This window comes from Zosterops lateralis, assembly GCF_965231275.1.
Source record: "Zosterops lateralis genome assembly, chromosome: 19".
NCBI classification, from domain to species: domain Eukaryota; kingdom Metazoa; phylum Chordata; class Aves; order Passeriformes; family Zosteropidae; genus Zosterops; species Zosterops lateralis.
In genome coordinates this window covers 3592529-3615828 of record NC_139779.1, presented here as the reverse complement: position 1 = coordinate 3615828, position 23300 = coordinate 3592529, and the positions used below count along the sequence as shown (strand labels likewise).

The window sequence follows — 23300 nt, the reverse complement described above, 5'->3', positions numbered from 1 at the left end:
GTTTGTCATTGTCACAGTGGCCGGGGAGCGCTGAGGGCAGGGGAGGCACTTTCACCCCTGAGGGCGAAGTCCAGATCGCGCTCCTGCCCCGTGTTTGGGAACCGGCGCTGCGGCACCGGGAGCCGTGCGGGGGCTCGGGGCGGCACCGGGAGCCGTGCGGGGGCTCGGGGCGGCACCGGGAGCCGTGCGGGGACTCAGGGCGGCACCGGGAGCCGTGCGGGGACTCAGGGCGGCACCGGGAGCCGTGTGAGGGCTCGGCATGGTGGGTGTCGTTCCCCCTGCCCGTGCTGGACAAGGTGACAGCCGTCCCCTGATGGCCGCGGCGGGCGGGCCCGGGCCCACCTGTGTGCTGGGCATTGACCTGGGCACGACGTCGGTGAAGGCAGCGCTGGTGACAGGGACAGAGCGAGGGCTGGCGCTGGCACAGAGCTGCTCCAGGGAGACGCAGGCACACAGCGATAGCCTGGGAGAGGCACCGCAGGTAAGGGCTGCCAGGGAGTGCTCAGGGAAATCGCAGGACACCGGCCTTGCCTTGCAGTGGTTGGGTTGTTTGGTACATTGGACAGAGGAGTCCAGTGGCTTTCCTGAATTTTGTGCCTAGATTGGTAGCATGCATGTGTCTGGATATCAAAAAGTAGAATTAAAACAGCCCCTGCTCACCGTTCAGGGAAGTCAAGCAGAGCTGCTTGACTTAAGAAGGACCCAGGTTTTGAAAAAATTGCCTAAGACACACTAAAACTATTCTCCCATGAGCCACTTACCTTACCTTTGACACTCCCAGTCAGGAAACAGCAACCACTTGCCAACTGGAAGGATATTTTATTTTGCACTTCATTGTGAGGTGGAATCATAACTGGAAACTCCCTGTGGAAACAACCAGGAACAAGTACTCCTAAAGATCTTTACATCCATTGTGTTGGTCAATCTAAAACAAAAATAAAATAATAATTAATCAGAATCATAAAAAATGTGCACTATTTCTGATACCAAGGATACCAAACAGGCCAGCCCTCCTCCTCCTGCCAATTTATGCAGCCTAAAGTACTTATTCACAAAGTTCACATTTATTTGTTGACTCTGTTGCAATAGTTTTGTAATCTTCACGCTGTTCTGTCAGGAAGTAACCTGAGCCTTTGAGAGTGTGCAAGCTTCTCCTGGGGAACAGTTGGGTCAGTTTGGTGGGTGGTTCTAGGAATAGAATATCCAGAAATGGAATATCAGCATCATCAAAATCATCAGTGAGTAAACAAGGGAGGAGGTTTAGGAAGAGGGAGGGGAGGCTGCACACCTGCCAGAACACAGGGATAACATTCTTTGTGAGGAAAATGAAGAGCAGTAGATAAGGTGAATTAATTAAAGCTTGTAGTCAGTGGTCATGGATTTTTTTTTAAAGTTATGGTTGAGTGTGGTTATTCAGGAAATTAAAGTTTATTTGACCTTTAGTTTAAGAGGCTCAACTTGCTAGTATTGATTTTTAGTTTTTGTGGGTTTTGTGGGGTTTTCTGCAATTTTTCTTTTCTTTTCACAGTTTAGCAGTGAATATTCCTCTAATAAAGGCTATTGAACTAAATGAATTCTGTCCTTCACTTCTGACTGAAGCAACCTTGTTTAATAAATACACTGAGTGACTCCTAATGGCTTCATGCTCAGGATAATGTTTTGTGGTTGCAGGGAATGGAGCAGGATGTCCAGAAAATCATAAGAGCACTGAATGAATGCCTTGCTGCTCTGCCTCAGCAGCAGCTTCAGCAAGTCACCCACATTGGTATTTCTGGACAAATGCATGGGGTTGTGTTTTGGAAAAGTGATAAAGGTAACATTCATTCTTTAACATTCCTGCTCAGAGTGTTGGGATGCAGAGAATTAAATTGTAGCAGGGAAGTGATTCTGTGATTAAACTGCTGCGCCACTTTGGTCTTCTCTAAAACAGAATTAACAGCAGATCTCTTACGGGAATTTTGCCTTTGTTACTGAAATTTCAGCTACTCATTATAGTTAATGATAAAGGATTTAGCCTAATGACATCCCTGCAGGGTCAGCACAATTATTAATATGAAGGAGGAACAGCATATTTGTGGCTTGTTAATTGTTTCTCCATCATGTGCTGTCTGCTGCCATTTGAAAGAACTTCTGCATCATGTGAATAACTTGGAGGGGGATTTTATTCACCTCATAAAAGCCTTACCTAGATGCTGTCCAGCATCTCAATAACTTTTTTCTTTTTTTTTCCCAAAAAATCCCAAGACTTTTTTTCCCCCTAGCAAGTAATACATAGACTGTCATGTTGCATTCACTTTGTTCCTTATGCTTCTGTTAGTAGGAGCTGAGAAAGGACTGTGGTCAGGATTGTGGATGCTCAGCTGCTTGCCAAGACCTCAGAAACAAAATCAGCTGCAGTGAGGTAGTCATGTGGGGCTTGGTTGTGCAAATACTCAGATAATCCTTGTGATAGTGAGGATATTTGAAGAATCCAGGCCTTGGATTGCCAGCCCTGTGAGATAGGGATGGATTATCTTCTTGGCTAATGCCTTATAAACCTCTGGAAGTCTAAGGCTTCCAGAGTGTGGGTCTATGTCTTCTTTCATTTAACCCTGTAATGGGCTAAACTGGACAATCATAGAAGTCTTGGGAGTTATGCAGATTAAGTAAAGATTTATTGTAAACCACAGAGCAGATTTCCCAGAAGTGCTGGTCACTCCCTGTGACCAGTCAGGGTCTAAATTGCTTCAAGAGGCACTGTACTATTCATTACTGGTTGCAATTTTACATTAAATACTAAAAATGATTAGAAATAAGTCCAAGGGCTGATGGACTGAAGGAGCTGTTGTTGCTTTCCAGTTGTCCCAGGAGCTGCATAACAAAGCCTTGTGTATTCATAGGCACAGATTCTTATGTCATATTGGTAAATATTTTATGTCCTAAAGCCACATGCCACTTTAGTTTCATTTCTGTCAAGTGAAAGAGGGTGTTTGCTCTCATTTGTTTTGAGTGGACTAAGTGAATCCAGGACCTTTGGGACACAAATAAAAATTTTAATGGCATCCTTTAGGGTTAGATTTATGACTAATAATATTTCTTGGAATCCATTTAAAACTAGAAAAGCAAGCCAATTGGAAATTCAGTTCAAACAGATTTGATAGAACAGGGAATTGAGGGAACAAGAAAAAGTATGTGTTTTATTTTACATGTTTCTCATGGCACCTCCCAGCCTTCAGGGCTGTTTTTTACTGTGTGAGTGTGACTTTCAAGCCCTGTATCCAACCCAAGAATTACGTTTTTTAGCCATGTTTGTGTGAGTCAGGAAGCTGAGTCTCTTCTCTTGACTCTCTGGCCAAAACCCAGGAATTTGCCTCAGTTGCAGAGTGAGTGACCTGTCCTGTCCCTGCCCTGTGTCCAGGGCTGGCCTGGGAGAGGTCAGAGCTGTGCCCTGGAATGTGCTGGCAAACAGGGCTCGAGCCCAGCCTCTCCTCTTCTGTGAAAGAATGTGAAGGTTTCCTCAAAGCTGTGCTGTTCTCTGCTCAAAAGGAACCTGCTGGACTGGGAAACTGAATTAAACCCTGTCCTGCCTTTGGTGAAGCTTTGTTGTGTGTACATGAGGGTTTTACTCTTTAGTACTTTGCATTCTAGTGCTTAATTCTCACAGATCCAGATTTCTCGTTGCTTTGGCTCCAGAGGTGATGCAGCTTTGTGCTGTCCATCCTGGGCAGTTCATTACTGAGGCAGCATTCTGCAGGTGCTGATGTGGCACATCCCAGCTGAGGTTTTTATGTGACAGCTGCCATGCCAGCTCCACATAGCAGACTGTGGTTAGGTTTTTTTGAGGCTCATATGTTATTTAAGTTGTATCTTTAATATCTCTCTTCAAGAGAAGGAAGGCTTTGAATACCATTCTCTGTGTTACAAAGGGTGATTTGCATTATAGGCTGAAAACTAAGACTAATTTGATTACAGTCTCTGCTTTTGATCTGTTTAACAAACTATCAGGTGTGTGCAGAAACGAGGAATGCCAGGCAGGCTGTGCTGAAGGGAGACACTGAATTCCTTGAATTTTGTTTTGTTTTCAGGGTGCAGGTGGTCAGAGAGTGGCGCTGCCTTTGAGCCGGAGCGGGTCAGTCACCTGGTGACGTGGCAGGACGGGCGCTGCAGCCCCGCCTTCCTCAGCTCCCTTCCTCCGCCCCAGTCACACGTCAGCCTGGCTACGGGATTCGGATGTGCCACGGTCTTCTGGTATTTAAAGAACAGGTACATTGCTGCTCAAAAGGCTGGTTCTCATCTCGGATTTATGTGACAATTAGTATTCTTGTGGCGCGTTAGTGCTGCTGCAGGCTGAGGGGCTGCGCTTCTCTGTAATCATAATCTTAATTAAGCAGTCAAAGAATATTTAAAATGGCAGTATTTAATAGAAACTACGTGCAATTAAGCATGCAAGAGTCTCTGACCTCGTAAAAATACTACAGATCTCTAATAAAAGGATAAGCTTTTGACTATATAGAAACAGAAGCTTTAAGGTATCAGAATAATTCTAGTCTGTAATACTGCTCAGAGGAGCTCTGTTAATGCAATTTGAACATTGTCATTTTGCCTTGTGCTGCCTTGTGGAAAGTACAGACATGCCTAAAACAGTAACAGAGTTGCTTGGTCTGGTTGCTGCCAGATGCTAAAACAGAGTCTCTAAATTAATTTCAGTTCCTTCCTTCCTCAGACACTGAGGCAGATCCTCATGAGGTGACACAAATGCTCTGCTTTATTGTGGCATGTTTGCAGAGGATATAATTTTTCATTTATGACTTGGCACCAGCAAGATTTGCTTTTCAGTTTCATCTTTCTGAGCCAGTCTCTTCCTCTGCAATGAGTTCACGTTCAATAAATGGGGAAAAATTCATTAGATCTTGTTATTTTCCACTGTGTGCCCGGCAGATATGTGGAACATGATGTGATCTTTAGAGCTGCATAAGTCATGAGTCCAGCTGATTTGTTTTGCTTCACATTTAGTACATTCCCATTCACAGAATTTGTGGATCCTAGAGCAAGTGAGAATTTACCTATTTTTCAATAATGCTCTAGGATCAACAATGCTGTTTCATTTCACACAAATAATTACTGCTTTCCTGGTAATTCTTTCAAAACTATGCTTTTGAACCTAGACAGCCCATTCCTTAAAGCTGGAGATAAGTATTGCTGCAGCTTGGATAACAAATTCCATTTAAAAAAAACAACCCAAAACATTAAAATGCAGGTTGATCACTGAGGTGGCTGTTTGATATTTAAATGGACCCACATGTCTGAAGTTCCCCCTAGCAATGAAAGTTGTCTTCTCTGACTGCCTTAATGCAAAAACCCCTCTATTTTTATTTTTTTTTTTCTCTTCAAACATTTTGTTTAAAAGTCCAGATTTTCTGAAGGCTTATGATGCAGCTGGCACCATCCAGGACTATGTGGTTGCCATGTTGTGTGACCTGAAGAAGCCACTCATGTCTGACCAGAATGCTGCCAGCTGGGGATATTTTAACTGCAGAAACAAGAGCTGGAATACTGACATGTAAGTGCCAAGGCCATTCAGTGGGGTTTGTGCACTGCTTCTGGGACCTGACTGTTGATGTGCTACAGATAAAAAGGGATTGAAAGTTATTCCTCATCAATTGTGCTCTGTACTGAAGAGCTGTTGGGAGTTTCCTCTATTTAAATATGATAAAATCTGGCCCAATGTTTTTAAAAATACCTACAAGAAGCAGAGCTAAGACATTAATCAGTGATTCCAGCTGTTCCCTCCCTTTCTGTGGAGGGGTGGGATGGACAAGTGTAGCCACAGTGTAACCTGTCCATGGTAAACAGTTACCACTCTCTGGTTCTTTCAGCTGAGCTTCATAACTTCTGAGACTTACTTGTGATAATACTTAAGAGCTATTAAGCTACAGGAAATCTTAGAAGGAATCAGTTCATTTACTTACTGATTTATTTTAATGATTTGCTCTTTCAGGGCTGAGTGCTAAGGCCTTATATATTTCAGGGCTTAGGTTAGGCCAGGACTCCAAGGTGAAAGATCTTCTCATCAAGGTATGAAAGAGTGACAGAAACTTGCATTTTGCTGACTGAACTGTTACTAATGTGGTGGTGTTGTTGTAGCACCAGCAGCTGATTATGTAAGGAGTTTGTTGGATTTAACTCTTCATGGTTTTGTTGTGAACTACTAATTGCATGACAACTGAAGTTCTTTGATGCTTCGCTGCGTTTTTTGCTGGTTTTGTGATTGTCTTTTCATCCTGGACCTGCTTGTCCATATGACATCAGTAGGTCAAACTTGCTGAACATGTACTGTATAATCTTAGGTACTCAGATTGCATAGAAAGGAAAACTATTTCTTCTTCTTGCCCAGCCCACTGGACTGGAATGCTGGCCCTGTCCAAGACAAAGCTTTCTAAACAGGTGAAAGCATCCATAAATCCAGCAGCCACAAATGTGTGGCCAGGTTCATCTGTGACTTCAAAGAGTTTTTTGTAGTAATGCCACACATTCCTAAACTGCTTTATTCCAATAATGTTGTTCTGCTTCCAGATTGAAAAAATCTGGCTTTCCTGTCCACTTGCTTCCAGAGGTGGGAGACCCTGGCAGCATTGCAGGCAGGACAACCTGTGCCTGGCATGGGATACCCAAAGGAGCAAAAGTGGGAATTGCTCTGGGAGATTTCCAGTGCTCTGTTTATTCCTGTCTGACTGAAAGGACTGATGCAGGTATGGTCATTTTGGTATCTAATTTATTTTTCTCATTGTTCTCTTTCAGGGTAGCTTAGTAAAACACTGATTATTTTATTTTTTTTTTTCCTTTTTTGTGTGTGTGTTTTAGTTCTTAATATCAGCACCTCTGCTCAGCTGACCATCTCAATGCCCCTGGGTTTCCAGCCCCCAGAGGCACCAGATCCTTCCTCAGCTGTCACTTATTTTCCCTACTTCAATGGTGACTACTTGGCAGTGGCAGCATCACTCAATGGAGGGAATGTGCTTGCGACTTTTGTGGGAATGGTGGCACAGTGGGCACAAGAGCTGGGTGAGTCCTTCCAAGGAGAGCTGAGCCATAAAACTGAGGTTGATCATCAAGGTCAAAGGAAGCTGAGGCAGAGGAACAAGCCTAGAGCTGTTCCATCGTGCCATAAAGGGAACAAGGATGTTATTCCTGGGTCATGCTTCCCAGATCTCTGGAATTTCCTGCTGAAGCTTTTGAACATGCTGGGACAGTCATGCTTGGACTCCACATTCATATTCCCTCTAGGCCTTCTTTTGTTTCAAGGACAGAATTATTTTGTGCAAGTTGATTTTCAGAAGGCAAGGTTGGCAGATTTGAGGACAACAGCCTCTAATTTTTTGTGGCTGCAGTCCAGAGAAGTCCTTTTTGGTGCATATTTTGCAGCACTCTAATGGATTTCAAGACTCAAAGTCATGGAATATCTTTTAATTGCTTTAAGCATGGTGTTGACAGGTTTTTTAATAATCATTACAGAAATAAGCTCTGAAATTGGTCTTTCAGGAAGTACTCGAGGTGAATGTTGCATTCATATGGAATCCAGCCACTGAAGCTGAACCCTGCTGTTAGTCCCTTTAAAGATATTGTTTTGTGGAACTTAGCACAGCACAGGCAAGGAGGAGCAGCTGTTACTGTCAGGAAAGGCAGTTGCTGTAATCAGAAAAAAGTTTCTGGTATTGCATATTCTGGATATAATCAGATAGGAGAATTATGGTTCATAATCTTGGGCACACAGTCACCTTTGGGGCACAGAAAAAGATATCCGATATTTTGCTGAACAGGTGCATCAGTGTCCATTGTAAGTGTCCACACGTGAGATACGCCAGACCCTTTCCTTTTGGTGACACGATATTTCCCATTTGCAGGACTTGAGGTTGAGGAATCTGCCATCTACCCACGGATAATCCAAGCAGCCTTGGCCCAAAAGCACAGCAAGCTCTCAGTCCACCCAACCATATTTGGAGAGAGACACCTTCCTGAGCTGCTGGCATCAGTGAGCAGCATTGGTGCCTCGGAGCTGTCCCTGGGCCACGTCACCAGAGCCCTGTGCCGGGGGCTGGTGGAGAACCTGTGCTCCATGTTACCTGTGCAGCACCTGCAGGACACGGGGGTCAGGAGGGTCCTGGGCAGTGGCAGCGCCCTGGCCAAGAACGAGGTGCTGAGGCAAGAGGTGGAGAGGATTTTGCCATTCCCTGTGGTTTATGGGAAAGATGTGGATGCTGCTGTGGGGGCAGCTATGGTGATGTTCCACAGTAAATAAAGTCGTTATTTGGCATAGCCTGAGATGCAGCTTCTGGTTTTTTTCCTGACTCTACAATGTTTTGTTTTGGTTTTTTTTTTTCCACTTTATTCCACATGCACTCTCACTCATTACAGTGGGGCAAAACCCCTGCATTTAATGTCTGCTTCTCCTGGGTCTGCACATTTAGTTGCTCTGTCATTCCCATTTGTGAAATGAGAAGTAATTATCACATTAAATTTTTCTGAGTGACTGGGAAAGATCCATTAACTTCCTACATAAAAAGACACTTCTTGTGAGGCTCATTTTTCTGATAGGAAATATGTTAGAAAGGACTGGGAGAGGTGAGCTACTGTCTGTAACTTGGTCTGATGCTTTTGTGCACTCCCTTAAAATTTCCAAGTTTTATCCCCCGTGTTACACTCTTAGAATTTATTTCTTCTCCTAGTCTTTATTTTAATGTTAAAACATTTATACTTTTCTTTCTACATGTACATTTCTTTTGCTCAGATGAGGCTGGGAAGCAAGTAAGCTGTTTGATGTTATCTGGATACAGTTTCATTCCTAGGAACCACATGTTTTCACTTGAATATGGACATGGATTCCTCTCTTGCTAATTAACAACATCAGGACTGACATTTTTATGGTGAGAAAGCTGTGCTGATTTCTGAGATCTTAATTACAGAGATGGCTTCATTTCCATTCCATGTCATGTTTAGGGAACTGTTGGCATGTTACAGAGAAAATGTAGACTAAAGGTGTTGGAAAAAGTCTGAACTTGTTATATGTTGTTTTTCCTCTTGCACTATTGTAAATATAATTTTTATCAGCAGGTCTGCTTTCATTTTTATTGACTAACAGGAAAGAGCTGATGATGCTGTTGCATCACAAGCCTTTGCAGCATTTTGGATGCTGCTGAGGACCTGCCTATTGGTAATCTATATTTATGCATTGATAAACAGCCTTGTTACTCTGAGTACCACAGATCTGAGAAGTATAATTAGTTTGCTATTAAATAGGCAGATATATAATTCTATTATATATTCATGGATAGATAGCAAGACTAGAGAGACAGCCACCTTTTGCAAAACAAAAGACAGATAATTTCATTGAATAATTTCATATTCTACTCAAAATCTCAGCAAGTTGAGGGGTTGCTCCCAGATCTAACAGCCTCTGGAAAAGCTGTTTCTCTAGACTAGTTTTTGCCAGAAAGATCTTCTGTAAATTATATATTTAGCAATATATGATAATTTTTGAGGGTGTTAGATCCATCCTGGGTTAGATAAGTTGTTTTTTTTTTTTTCCTCATAACATTAATATTTAGAGGCTGACTGTTAAATATGTATATATATATAATTTAAATAAAACATAGGAGGAACGTGAAGCAATAAAAAGGCTTTAGGACTTTCTGGTTCTTCCTTAACTCTGTTCTGAATCAGCTTATAGTTAAAATATTTATCTTTAAATCAGCCATACAAGAAAGGTGTCCAGAGAGGTGATTGTGGCATATTTTACAAAGTTTTGTAAATTGAATTGAAATTCAAGAATTGAAACTCTGACCCCCAGAAACAATTGCTGTCTGGTGGTTTGAGTGCTGGGGGTTTTTTTTGCAAACTTGAGTGTATTTACGAAGAGGAAATCTGGAGAAGAATATCCATTACTAAATGCAATTAAAGGGGAGGGAAAAACAACAGCAACTTACTGCAATTCTTGTAAAGAGCTTTTCTAAACCTCTGGGAATAGAAGCCACTGATGCTTCTGGTTTCAGAATTGTTCTTAATTATCTTATTGCGCTATTCTCTGTTTTTCCAGTGAACTTCCCTTGGTTCTAAAAATCATCACATTTTGCAGACAAATGAAGTGGAGAAGCAAACTCTGAGGGCTTTGCAGTCCAGGCACCTTGGAGGAGGAATATCTGGCACCAAATTCCTGTAGATCAGTGGGTGTTTACTGAGACTGGACTATTTTTCAGAAGATAAGGACTTTTGTCAATATTTGTAAGTTCTGCATGTGTATTTGAATAGCATGGTTGGTTGTTTTTAAACTCTGTTATTTGTGATGTGGCAAGGCATTCTGTCCAAAATATTTCCTTATTTATTGTATCAAACTTCTGTGTGCATGGGTTTCGCAGGGTTCAAGTACATTGTGCATTTTTGGAACTAGATAATGGGTATTGGTTTTTTTGATAATCCTTCCACGGATTTGTGAAGGTTATTTCCCTTGCAAATTCATACTCATGAGGAAATGCAGCTTTGTCTTCATTATCAAATATATTGCCAGCAGGGTTTACAAAAGGAAGGCATGTATAATGCAGGTTTGAGCAATTGCCAGGGAGACAGGATTGAGCCTGTTCTGCACATTTAGATTTATTCTGTGGAAATTAAGTGATTGTGTGTTCTGTAGCCACTCACTGATGGTTTTGGCTCAATCCACATGAGTTTAAATAAGACAAAAAAATTAAAATGATACATGACTATATTCCCACTGTATTTTTTCTATATTTTATAGAACTGTTTTTATTCCCTTTTCACTGTAGTAATAGTTCTACTGTAATTTTAGTATATTGTTCCAAATAGAAATATTTTCATTTCTTATTTATAGGACCATTAAGTTAATAAGATGTTATGTTACTCTTTCAGAGTGATTCTAAGGAGGCAAAGAACTTGAAAGGTGAGCAAGTTAAATTGCAGTCATTAGTATTTTATCTGTGCTGTGCTGCTTTGCTTCCAACCCTGAACGTGCAAGTTTGCAAATTAATGTTTTCTTTACGTGTCTATTGTACAAAATTATAGAAAATGCAAATGACAAAATTTTCTTTCCTGTCCTGCTTTCACAGAAAAATATAAGTGACCCTTAATGTAAATATGAATTATTCCCACAGAACTGAAATCCAGCTTTAATGCAGGTTTGCACACAACCCTCAGAATGTTTCTCTTGTGAAGAGGAACAACTTCGAGTTGTGTTCATCATGTTGTTTTCTCACTGGCTGTACAGAGAAAATTACTGACCACTCTAATGTGGTTTACAATTTGAGGCTTTTTAAAGATTTAGGGACATTGCTGTGCTCAAAGCTGTACCATTTCCAAGCAATGCAGGATTTCAGAGCATCTCTGAGCCAGCTGTGCAGCAGTTCAGATATGATGTGTTCTTGTCTCCACTGCTGGAATTCCAAGATATTTTGCATTCAAAGACAATATTCATGTGATTAAAATGGGTTAATAAGAAACCAAACAAAAAAAGGCAACCTGTTCTACCTGCAGCAGAGTGTGTTATCTCTGAGGGTGGGGAGGGCCTGGCACAGGCTGCCCTGAGAAGCTGTGGCTGCCCCATCCCTGGAAGTGTCCAAAGCCAGGGCTTGGAGCAACCTTGGATAGTGGAAAGTGTCCCTGCCCATGGCAGAGGGGTGGAATGAGATGAGCTTTAAGGTCTCTTCCCACCCAAACCATTCCCTGTTTCTGTATTTGTTGTTTGTGTCAGGTTCTGTGTGGTTGTGAATCAGACCAGATCAGCCACGTGGTTGTTGCAGTCACATCTTATCTGTGGTAACCTCTCCCTGTCTGTTTCCGTGCCTCGTGTCTGAGGTGGCACTCACCTCTCCAGGATCACACACTCCAGTTTCCATCAGGCACTGCCATAACTCTGGCAAAACCCTTCAGGGGTAATTTTCCTGGGTGCAGGAAGCCCTGCCCTCTGTGCTCAGCATCCTGGAGGTTATGGCACAAGCAGGGCTTTTCCACATCCCTGATAGAATCATGAGAGTGGTTTGTGGCACAAACCAGTCAGAAAGTAGAGAAGAAAAGCAGAGATTGTTGGGGTTTGAGATTGTTTAGGTTTTACCAATGACTGGAGGATGAGGCACTGGTTTTGAGCAGAGGTAGCTGAGGCTCAGCTCTGCAGTGAGATGCACAGGAAGCTCTGGGATGCTCTAGTTTGCTTTCTCCATTCTGGAATGGGTAAGGGCAGTGGGAACAGGAACAAATGGAATAGAGGTAAAGACCTACTAAACTATTCTGGCTGTGGGCACAGTATCCGTCTGCCTCATTTCTGGGATGAGAGCAATCAATCCACTCCCTGCTGTTTCTGGAAAACATTCCTGGGCAAAAGGGAGCTCATGGCCCTGTAAGTGCTGACTCGAGGTGTTTGTGTCCTTCCTCACAGACTGCTGGCTCATCATGTCCTCCATTCTTGGGAAGATGAAGAAGTTTGGCAGTTTTGACATGGAGGAATCTGAAGTGACAGATGAACACACGGATGGGGAGGACTCTGTCCAGGAAACCCCTGACAACCCCCAGGCCCCACTCAGCACCAAGGTGCAGCCACCCAAAAGCAACATTTTTGCCAGACGGGGCCGCTTCGTGATGGGGGACAGTGACAAGGACATGGCTCCCATGGACTCCTTCTGCCAGATGGATCACCTGATGGCACCTTCTGTCATCAAATTCCATGTCAATTTGGAGAGGGGAAAACTTCACAAGTAAGTTTGCCTCGTGAGATTTGGTTGTAATGAGTTTGAGAACTGGTTCTTAGAGCAGCATTTGTTCTCTCCACTTAGAACATGACCATTTTTTCAGTTTCACTATTTTCTATGGCAAATTAAGGAGTGTTGCAACTGAAAGTGACAGTAACTGTTGTCTCTTGGCATCTCTAAAAATCTTTATCTTTGTGGATGTTCTGCCCAAAATTGGCAGTAGGCCTCAGTTCACTTGCCTGAGGCTGCTCAGTGAATGGACATGTCTCAGAGTGAGAACAAGGGATTGCCTGGCTCCAGGCCTGCAGTTACACTGCCAAACTTCAATGCCTCTTTGAAGACTTGTTCTCAGCTTTTCAGCAACAGAATCATAATTTTATCAGGAGAGTTGCTTGCAGACTTTGTTCTTTCAGTCTTTGCAGATGTACCTATTCTAATCTGCAGTGTTTACTATTTCACATGAGCAAATGAAGAACAATGTTCTGGTAGTTGATAAAAAGCCTGCTAAAAATCTGACTTTAGGTAACTGACATTTCCCCTTGTTAGGCTCCTGTCTACAGATTCCATCACAGGCTGCTCAGAAAAAGCTTTCAAATTTTATGACCGCAGAAGGATCTTTGATGCTGTAGCCCAAGGCAACACAAAGGACCTCAGTGACCTGCTACTCTACCTTAATAGAACCTTCAAGCATCTCACTGATGAGGAGTTCAAAGGTACCCTTGAGTATCACATACCTTGAGTTGCTCTCTTCTTCTTCTTCTTCCAGTAGTGCTCCTGAGATGAAAATAAAAAAGATAATTATGTTACATGTCTGCAGGAGGTCCTTTAATAGCCCTATTGATTGAACAACCCATTGATTGGAAGGTTACAGGAGCTGAAATTCTCTGTGAAACACTAAATGAGATTTCTTGTCTTTTGAAAAGAACCTCGTTAATTCCTGCTTGCCTGGGTATAGATGGTGGGTTTGTAATCACTTCTATATACCTGTAATTTTTTGTTTTACAGAGCCTGAAACTGGCAAAACCTGTTTACTGAAAGCCATGCTGAATCTACATGATGGGAAAAACGATACCATTCCCTTGCTGCTGGATATTGCAAGGAAAACTGGAACTCTGAAAGAGTTTGTTAATGCAGAATATACTGACAACTACTACAAAGGTAAGAGAAACAGCTGCTGCAGTGAATGCTTAGGGTGCTCAGACTGAAATGGGGTCAGGCAGGGCTCTCAAAGTCTTGTGCACCCCAAAATTCAGGTGTGTGATTGACAATCTATGCATTTGTACTGGGGCTGTGCCCTGTTAGGTGCAATATTCTGTCATTTTTGATATATAGATTTAATTACTTGCATTTGCTGTTTGTGTGGTTTTTTCCTGTTCAGTTCTAGAGCTTTTTAGCCTGCAGAACTCTCAGTTCCAGCATCTTACATGGAGCTGAGGGAATTGCAGTGCTGAAAGCTCTCAGTCTGTACTAAATGCTGAGTATTTCTGTCTGATGAGTGTCTCTGTAGGCCAGACTGCTCTTCACATTGCCATTGAGAGGAGGAACATGTACCTGGTGAAGCTCCTGGTCCAGAATGGAGCAGATGTTCATGCCAGAGCCTGTGGGGAGTTCTTCAGGAAAATCAAAGGAAAATCTGGCTTTTATTTTGGTAGGAGTGAGCACAGTATGGTCTTTCATTGATTGAGTTGTCCTAGCAGCATCCCAAGTGCAAGCTGTTAAATAATCCTGTATATGTGGGGCTGGAGGCTCAGAAGTGCCAGATGGGCTGTTCCACCTTTAGGCCAAATATTTCCTCTCAAAGGCTGAGCTTATAAAGAAGCACAGTTGGTAGCTGATGGTGTTCAGTGTCAGCTTTCCTTTGTTCTCTGAGCACTGGGTCCTTTGTAACCTGCTGCTTTCCTGGCAGGGTTTTTTTTAAGCAGCTGTGTTTCTGTGATGTAGTTAAACCAAAGAAAACCTATTTTAACAGCTACCACAAGAATTGGTGCTGTTCCAGACAGAGAAATTAATCTTTTCTCATGGTGAAAGATGAAAACAATGTGATGTTTCTGTTTGTGCACCTCTAGCACTGGGCTTTCTGACCACTCCTTCCCATTGCTTGCCATAGGAGAGCTGCCTTTGTCCCTGGCTGCCTGCACCAACCAGCTCTGCATTGTGAAATTCCTCCTGGAGAATCCCTACCAGGCAGCCAACATCGCTGCTGAGGACTCCATGGGCAACATGGTCCTGCACACGCTGGTGGAGATTGCAGATAACACCAAGGATAACACCAAGTTTGTAACCAAGATGTATAATAACATATTGATCCTTGGTGCCAAAATTAATCCCATCCTCAAGCTGGAAGAACTCACCAACAGGAAAGGGCTGACTCCTTTAACTCTGGCAGCCAAAACAGGGAAGATAGGGGTAGGTGAACAAAGGTGTTTGACTGTCCCATTGCTGTATAACATTATAGAGAGAATGTGTAAAACATTTCTGCAGAATGGATTTTAGTTAGGAGGCCTTTTAGTTAAGAGGAACTGATGCTGCAGTTTAACTGCACAGTCCTTAAAGGCTACAAAGTGTGAGTGTGTCTGTGCCCAGCTGGTGTTATTCACACACCACTCGGGTGCAAGACAGCCCCAAAGAAAACAGAAAGTGGGTCTCTGATATCACCTGAACCACTGGAGCTCTTTTACTTTTGATGTAACCCGTCTTCTGGCAGTCCCCATTCAAAGTGACTGTGCTCAGAGATGTGTAACATCTCTACTTTTCTTGTGCAGTTTTGAAACAGACAATGCCAGGTTGTAAGAGGTGTTTGTATTTCCCATCTCCCATCACATAGTGAGGAAGTTAAATGTGTTTATTTCAGACTGTGATCTCTGCAGTGCTCCAGTTTGTTGGCTTCAGCTTGGTTGAACTAGGGAGGAATTCCCCTTCCTGTGTTGTGGAGAGGCTGAGGAATGGGAAGTCCATTAGCACTGAAATGTTGGTTGTATTGTTCTTTTGCAATTAGATTTTCGCTTACATCCTCAGACGGGAGATCAAAGACCCTGAGTGCAGACACTTGTCCAGGAAGTTCACTGAATGGGCCTATGGACCTGTCCACTCCTCTCTTTATGACCTGTCCTGTATAGACACCTGTGAGAAAAACTCAGTGCTTGAGATCCTTGCCTACAGCAGTGAGACACCAGTGAGTACTGCACCTCCTTGGCTGGGGAGAGCTTCATGTTCCACACAGAGCACCTTTTCCCTCATTTCCATGAAACAGAAACCTCCCACCCTGAGCTTAAGGGAACTAGAGGGCTCATTTGCTAAAGATTTATATAATATGGGTTTTTTCAAAGTCCAGTATATTCTAGTCCTAGCAAAATTCTCCTTTTTCTTCTGCACAGAACCGTCACGAGATGCTGCTGGTGGAGCCCCTCAACAGGCTGCTGCAAGACAAGTGGGACCGGTTTGTCAAGCACTTGTTTTACTTCAACTTCTTTGTCTACACCATGCACATCACCATCCTCACTGCAGCTGCTTACTACAGACCTGTACAGAAGGATGAAAAGGTACCTTAGTCCTGTCATGTGTCAGGGGAACCACCTGATGGCATGATATCCCAAATTTACCTACCATTTGAATGCGTGCCCTTAGCATCCAAATTTTCCCCTTTCCTGAAGGCAGGAGAGAGATTTGACCCTGCTTGCTTCCCAGTCTTGCTGCAGCATATTGAGAAAGTTAACCACTCCCTGTTCCCCCAGAAATGGAGTTGCTTCCAGCTGCTGGCAAGGCCAGGTCTTTCCTATCTCCAGTTTTGCTGACATACCTATTTTCCTGTCTCCTACAGCCTCCCTTCACCTTTGGTTACAGCACTGGGGAATATTTTCGAGTAACTGGAGAGATTCTGAGTGTACTGGGAGGCCTCTATTTTTTTTTCAGAGGGGTAAGATATTTGAAAATTTTCCTTTGGCTGTTTGGGTGGGTGTAGGAGAGAATCAAACAAGCTTTGCCTATCCATGAACATTGGTTGCTTAAGATAATCCATGTTTTAGTCAAGAGGTACAGATCATTTTCCTTGACCTGATGTTACTGGAAGAGTCCTCCCTAGATCTTGCAGCAGTGTTGGTTTTGAGCTGTATTTGTGAGGTGTTTTATGGGTACCAGCTCCCTGATACAGGGGTCAGTGCTTAATAAATTAATTCACTGGGGATACTTAATATTTCCCTGATGCAAACCTGATCTTTGTTCCCTTTTCAGATCCAGTATTTCGTGCAGAGACGCCCATCACTCAGGACACTAATAGTTGATGGCTACAGTGAGGTTCTTTTGTAAGCTCCAGTATCTTTGATTGTATCTCAGCCTGAAACAGAAGAGTGTGTGGGATCTGTAGTTGAGGCTGAAGCCACCTGTAATAGGAGCTTTGCTATAATTCCCTGGGGTTTTGCAACAGAGTTGCCAGTGGATATCACTGAACAAATGGGTCTGGATCAGTGACCTCCTGTGGAGGTAAAGCAAATTCAGTGTTGGAATGTTCATTGTGTCATGCAGCAGAGTTAGGAACAGATCTCCAAGCGGGATTTATGCATTGTTTATGCAGAAATCCTCCCATTGCTAAGGGAGCTTTGCCTCTCCAAGGCCATCCCTTGTTCTGCTCTGTCCCCCACGGGGCTGCTCTGTTCCCAGCCCCTGTGGCCAGCTCAGCCCTCTGCATTCACACCACTCTTGTCTTCCAGCTTTGTCCACTCGCTGCTCCTCCTGAGCTCTGTGGTGCTGTACTTCTGTGGCCAGGAGCTCTACGTGGCTTCCATGGTGTTCTCCTTGGCCCTGGGCTGGGCCAACATGCTCTACTACACCCGGGGCTTCCAGCAGATGGGGATTTACTCCGTCATGATCGCCAAGGTCAGTGCAGGGAGCAGCTGAAGAGAGCTGAGCCTCAGAGCAGGAACTTCTGCCAACAGCCCCATTTCCAGGGCACACCTGGCCATGTCTGCCTCTCATGTGGCTCTGCTGGCCTTTGTTCTTATCTTCTGAGTGAAGGGATAAAATTTAAGTGATTTAGAAAACCCCCTGCTTTTCACTGGTGTGTTTTATAGCAGTCTTGATAGGATGGTGATGATGATGGTTATTATTTTTATTACCTACCATGCTTCAAAATAACTATAATTGGGTAAGCATGGATGCAAGGAGGCTGAGAACAGTGCAGGCTGCTCTGGTGTGAGATGGCCCAGCTTTCTACCAGCTGGAAATTTCTCCAGGTATAGATAAAATGTTGCCAAACAGAGCAATTAGCTAAGAAGCAGTAGCTGGCTAATAAACCTCCCTGTGATGTACCCAGCCAGATGAAGAGGGGAAGAAAGATGCAACTGCCTTCATGTGGTTTGTACTCACAAAGGGGAAGCTGTTCCCATGTGCATGTGTTGCATTTGTTGTAAATTGTTGCATGAATAAGAGAAAAATGTTTTCTGTATTAAAGTTTATTATCTCAGCTGGATAAACAACAGTTTAATGCATGAACAGCCAGTTCAGAGCAAATGCATTCTTGAGCCAAAGCAGTATTTTTAATCAGTTTTTGTTGCAGTTTACATTCAAGTTTTAAAATCTTTTCATCTGTTTGTGTGTTACAGATGATCCTTAGAGATTTATGTCGCTTCATGTTTGTCTATCTTGTATTCCTCTTGGGATTTTCTACAGGTAATATTCTACTTGGGATTACCTTTTGTTACCTTAAAGAATCTCAGAAAATTTTATTTTTTGAGTTGCTCAGACATTTTGTTCCCAACTAACAACTAAGGAATTAACCTAATTAAAAAACCAAATCTCTTCAGAATAATGATTATTTGTAGTAATTTCATACAGCTTTTCATTCCTGGATTGCAAAGCTGGATAGAAAATCTATGTGGAGAAAACTGAGCCAGCACCTGCTAAGAGGGTGTCAGTTCTGGGGAATATTTTATAGGGCAATTTCCTTGGGGTCAATGTGCCATAGAGGAAACATGTGTTACCTTTCTGCTCCTTTCCATTGCTTACAATGAAATTATGATCTCAAACTGTGTTTCCATTGTGTGAATGTCATTCTCTTTTTGCCCCAGCTGTGGTGACTTTGATTGAAGATGACAACGAGGGGCAGGACACAAATATCTCTGACTATTCCCGGTGCTGCCACGTGAAACGAGGCCGCACCTCCTACAACAGCCTCTACTACACCTGCCTGGAGCTCTTCAAGTTCACCATTGGCATGGGGGACCTGGAGTTCACAGAGAACTACAGGTTCAAATCTGTGTTTGTCATCCTGCTGGTGCTCTATGTCATCCTCACCTACATCCTCCTGCTCAACATGCTCATTGCTCTGATGGGGGAGACTGTTAACAAGATTGCACAGGAGAGCAAGAGTATCTGGAAACTCCAGGTGTGTTGGTGCTGTGAGGCTGCTGTCCAAAAAAATAAAAAAAGGTGTGGGGAACCATTAAAGATTTCAGAGAGCATCTTAGGAGTTGATGTGTCTAAATAACAGCTTCTTTCTGATTTACCTGAACAGCTCCTAAAAAAAGGTATTAGTTCCTTTTCCATGTATATTTGATGTTTTGCTTAAGCAAATGTTCCCAGTGTTCCACACATGTTCAGAATGTAAGAAAAGAAGTATTTTTGTAATGTGACAAAATTATTTGGGCTTTGTATGATGGAAAATCCTGACCAGACTATGAAGAAAGAGATTATGCAAGGGGAAAACCAATCTTTACTAGAATCAGTTTTTGTTTGAGGTAAGAAAGGGAACTTCATAGTTTTGTTCAAAGGGCAATAATTCAGCATTTTCAGTGACATATTAACAAAGGGCGATGTTGACATGATAAAAACTCGGGGTTTTTTAAATAAAGACAGAATTCAGCCCCTCAGTGCTGTGCTCTCTCTTGCTTGGCAGAGAGCCATCACCATCCTGGACATTGAGAACAGCTACCTGAACTGCCTGAGGCACTCATTCCGCTCTGGGAAGCAAGTCCTGGTGGGGATCACACCTGATGGCCAAGATGATTACAGGTGGTGCTTCAGGTAACCTGTTTGTTCATGTATCAAGCCAACAATCTTTTGTAGAGAAACAACTTGAAGTACCTTTCCCCCTGGAGCACTCTGAAAAGCAGAGCACTAATAGTGTCTGCAATGGTCAGTTTAATCTGGTTTTTGAGTCAGATCTGAGGCTTGGGATGAGGCAGTTTGTGGTATAAACTGATCCTGGAGCTGTCTGGTGATCCTTAGAATAGATCTTGGGTTTGTTGTTGTCTCCTCAGGGTTGATGAAGTGAACTGGTCCACATGGAACACTAATCTGGGCATAATCAATGAAGACCCTGGGTACTCTGGGGACCTCAGACGAAATGCCAGTTTCTCACTTAAGCCTGGCAGAGGTGAGGCTTTAAGGGACTCAAATCCTGGTGTGGGCTGCACCCTGGTGATAGCAGCAGCCTGGATTAACTGACAGAGGGCAGTCAGTGCTGTGCACTTACTGATAACGCAGTGACTGAGTTGATGGCATTTTCAGCCTGTACAAAATGCAGAGGATGAGATGGGCTCATTGCTCACAGTTTGACTCTCTGGAGTGAAAACCCAGGAGCTGCTTTGGAGACCCCAAGCCCCAGAGTTTGCGAGCTCAGCATCCAGCACCAAAGCATTTAACTGTGCAGTCAGTATTGCCAGCTGAAATACAGAAAACTTGTGGAACAGGATGGGGAAGAAAAACACAAAGTCCTTTCTTCCTGCTTCTTTCTTCTTCTTTCATCAGCTTCCTGTTCAAACCACTTTTATATTTTCCTCTGTTTCTGTGGAGGGGGGAAAAATTAACCATTCCTTTCCTTTTTAGTTTCAGGGAGGCACTGGAAAACATTGGTTCCACTTCTAAAAGATGGAGAGAAGAGGAGAGAAGAGCCTCACAAGCTGCCAGAAGAAGTCAAATTAAAACCTGTTTTGGAACCTTATTTTGAGCCAGACGATTCTGAGGGGTTGAAAGAGTCAATTCCAAAGTCAGTCTAATTCTGGTTGCCTCTGCTGGTCCTCACAAGGAGGACAATAGAGCACTTCATTTACAGAACAGGGACTTCTGGAGAAAGGTCAGAGGACTTAGGGAATTTCCATGTGCAAGGATTCACTAAATATGCTGAGTAAATTATATTGTTGTTTAAGCTCATGTCTTCATGGTTATTTTTAATACAACCTTCTGTCTGCTTTTAGAGTTTCCAGTATTAAAAAATTATCTTTGTGAGCATGCACAGGCCCTGGTTTTGTGGCTTTGCTGCCTCGAAAACCAACCAACCAAATTATTATGACACTGGAAAAGCACTCATAAAAGAGCAGTAAAAATCACCAAGGGGCCCAGAGAGATGTTCCTGTGGGGAAAGTTTCTTGGAAAGCAGATAAATAAATGGGGGCATGGAAAGAATACAAAATCATTTTCTCATAACGCAAGAACAAATACACTCTGTGAAATTTTAAAGGTTGAATAGTCAAAATCAATGAAATAAATGTTTCTTTTACACTGTCTGAGTAAACTCCAGAAATTCACAGTTACTTTACTGAAGCTGAAATCTTAACAAGATCCCAAATTTGACATTTATTTAGATAACAGATGAACTTTGCACAAAGTAAGAGATAGTGGTTATAGAGAATATATGTTTCAAAGGTCAGATGTATAACAATGTACAACAATAATAATCTTGAAATTAGAAAGTTTTTGTTCTTGACTTTGACAGCAATGGGGAAAAAAATCTGGTGCTGAAAATCCATCTGGCTGCATTTACAAAGAGAATCAGGAAAAATATCAGAGGGAAAATAGGCAGATGTTCTGAAAATCCATATGGGAGCCTTGGAAAGAGAGGAAAGAATAGAAGGAACTTTGGCACTTCTTGAAAAGTGAGTGGACATAGAGGAACTAAGGACAAGAAACTGTTTTAGTGACAGCTGACCCCATATTTCAGTTCTGGCCACAGTGGAGCTGTGGTAAAGGTAAATGGTTTTACATTCTTAAATCCCTAAAGCACTTGGAGTTAAGAGCCTTTAACACCCCACTGAGAGTGCACACACAACTCTCTCTGAGTCACCAGGTGTGTGACCAGGGCCTCCAGCTGTTCTGGAGGTGCACCTGAAGGACAGATAATTTTCATCAATAAACCTTGTGATTTTGCAGCATTTACTAAAATATTGGGACATCCACTGCTTTTAAAGAGAAGTAGTCAGTGTGTTTGAAGACAGGCTGCCCTGGGAGATGAAATTTTGGTTTGTGTGACATCACTTCTTTTTACTGGAGTCAGAATTTCTCACTGTGGTCCTTTTCATGGGGCACCACAAAATTTATTTCAAGGAAATCTTCAAACACCCACCTGCTTTATTTGAAATAGTAGCACCATCTAGAGGACTAATAATTCTTATTTCTTTGGTTACCATCACTCAGGACAAATGTAATTTTATTTTCACAGTTTGTAGGGTATCACCAGAGAAAAGTGACAAAGGATTTTGAAATAATTGCTTGAAGAAAGTCAGAATTTGAACACGAAATAATCAGAATTTAATGTTTCTGGTGGACAAGGAAGCCACAGAAGGTGTTTAAAGTAGGTGTGTTCAGTTTCATATCCCTAAACCCTTGGTAGCAGTCTCTAGATGCCACTCAAGGCTTCATTATGCTTCATTCTGAACGTGGTAAAGACAACCCACATGTAAAACAAGCACAGCTGAGTAGGCCAGACAAGCTGAGACAGTGAAATAATTTATTATTTAAACTACTAAGAATAAACATAGAAAGGGGCTGACCAGAAAAACACGGTTGGTTGTCTCCATGCTTTGTGTGCCACAGCAAAATTATGCTTGGAGGGACACCAGGGTTATGATATAGCTGGAAAGCATTAGTGAAATTTCTGTTTTCCTTGGGAGGAATCCATTCTTCATAATTATCAGCCTGGGTAGAGACAATCCATTGCTTAAAGTCCACCCTGATTTACATCAAGAGCTCGTGCAGAGGAGTTGATCAATGCCCTGGGTAAGCTGAACACATCCTACACCTCTGCCTTCCTGTCCCTTCCTGCCCCAAAAACATCACAAAGACTGTAAAGGACTTCTTAAAACCAGAAATGCTGAAATTCAGGCTGAAAACATACATCAGCATGATGCTGTGGTTAAGAATGTAAATGCCCTGTATTTGTGGGATAGGGTGGTGCTGGTGGGGGTTTTGGTTACATTTTTGAAATCCCTTAATCTTCTCTGGGAAGCAAACAAAATTATCTCACTTTTCTAGAGGGAGTAGTTACTACCAACCTTTCAGAATTTCCAGCTAAATCATCACTTCAGGTCCTGCAATGGGCACAGATTTATTTCCCACAGATGGGGAGGTTCAGCTTGGCAGTGACTCCAATTCAAGAATTGTTTCTCCTTTAGGAATAGCTCTGCCAAGACCTTTCTGTTCCTGCTGCTGACACCTCCACTGAGCATGGCCTTGCAATAAATGATCTTTATTTGGGTTGTTTTGTGGAGGTTCTGCTCACCTTGACATATTTTGAAGGTCTTGAAAAAGGCTTTTAATTTGAAGTTTGTGTAAATATTTCACACTGAACAGGGTTAGAAGCAGCACGTG

The 23300-nt window shown here is 42.7% G+C and overlaps 2 protein-coding genes across 5 annotated transcripts; both read left to right on the top strand.

Moving 5' to 3' along the window:
- Positions 1-180: 180 nt before the first annotated feature.
- SHPK (sedoheptulokinase) lies at positions 181-6530 on the top strand. The gene is made up of 5 exons (XM_083875391.1): positions 181-481; positions 1672-1813; positions 4065-4242; positions 5387-5539; positions 6008-6530. The coding sequence occupies exons 1-5, from the start codon at positions 260-262 to the stop codon at positions 6012-6014; spliced, it is 702 nt and encodes a 233-aa protein (XP_083731517.1). The 5' UTR covers positions 181-259; the 3' UTR covers positions 6015-6530.
- A 1744-nt stretch (positions 6531-8274) lies between these two features.
- Positions 8275-21163, top strand: TRPV1 (transient receptor potential cation channel subfamily V member 1). 4 transcript variants are annotated; one of them, XM_083875386.1, is made up of 18 exons: positions 8275-8900; positions 10109-10254; positions 10859-10927; positions 12416-12731; positions 13272-13438; positions 13731-13883; positions 14233-14373; positions 14833-15131; positions 15721-15897; positions 16100-16264; positions 16543-16638; positions 16953-17023; positions 17429-17594; positions 18320-18386; positions 18785-19101; positions 19612-19739; positions 19976-20091; positions 20544-21163. In XM_083875386.1, exons 3-18 carry the CDS (start codon positions 10882-10884, stop codon positions 20711-20713), a joined length of 2595 nt encoding a protein of 864 aa, XP_083731512.1. In that variant the 5' UTR covers positions 8275-8900; positions 10109-10254; positions 10859-10881; the 3' UTR covers positions 20714-21163. The 4 variants fall into 4 exon arrangements, with proteins under 4 accessions (XP_083731512.1, XP_083731511.1, XP_083731513.1 ...); XM_083875385.1 differs by having other exon boundaries at positions 10070-10254; XM_083875387.1 differs by having other exon boundaries at positions 8275-10254; positions 10897-10927; positions 20544-21162.
- Positions 21164-23300: the final 2137 nt, after the last annotated feature.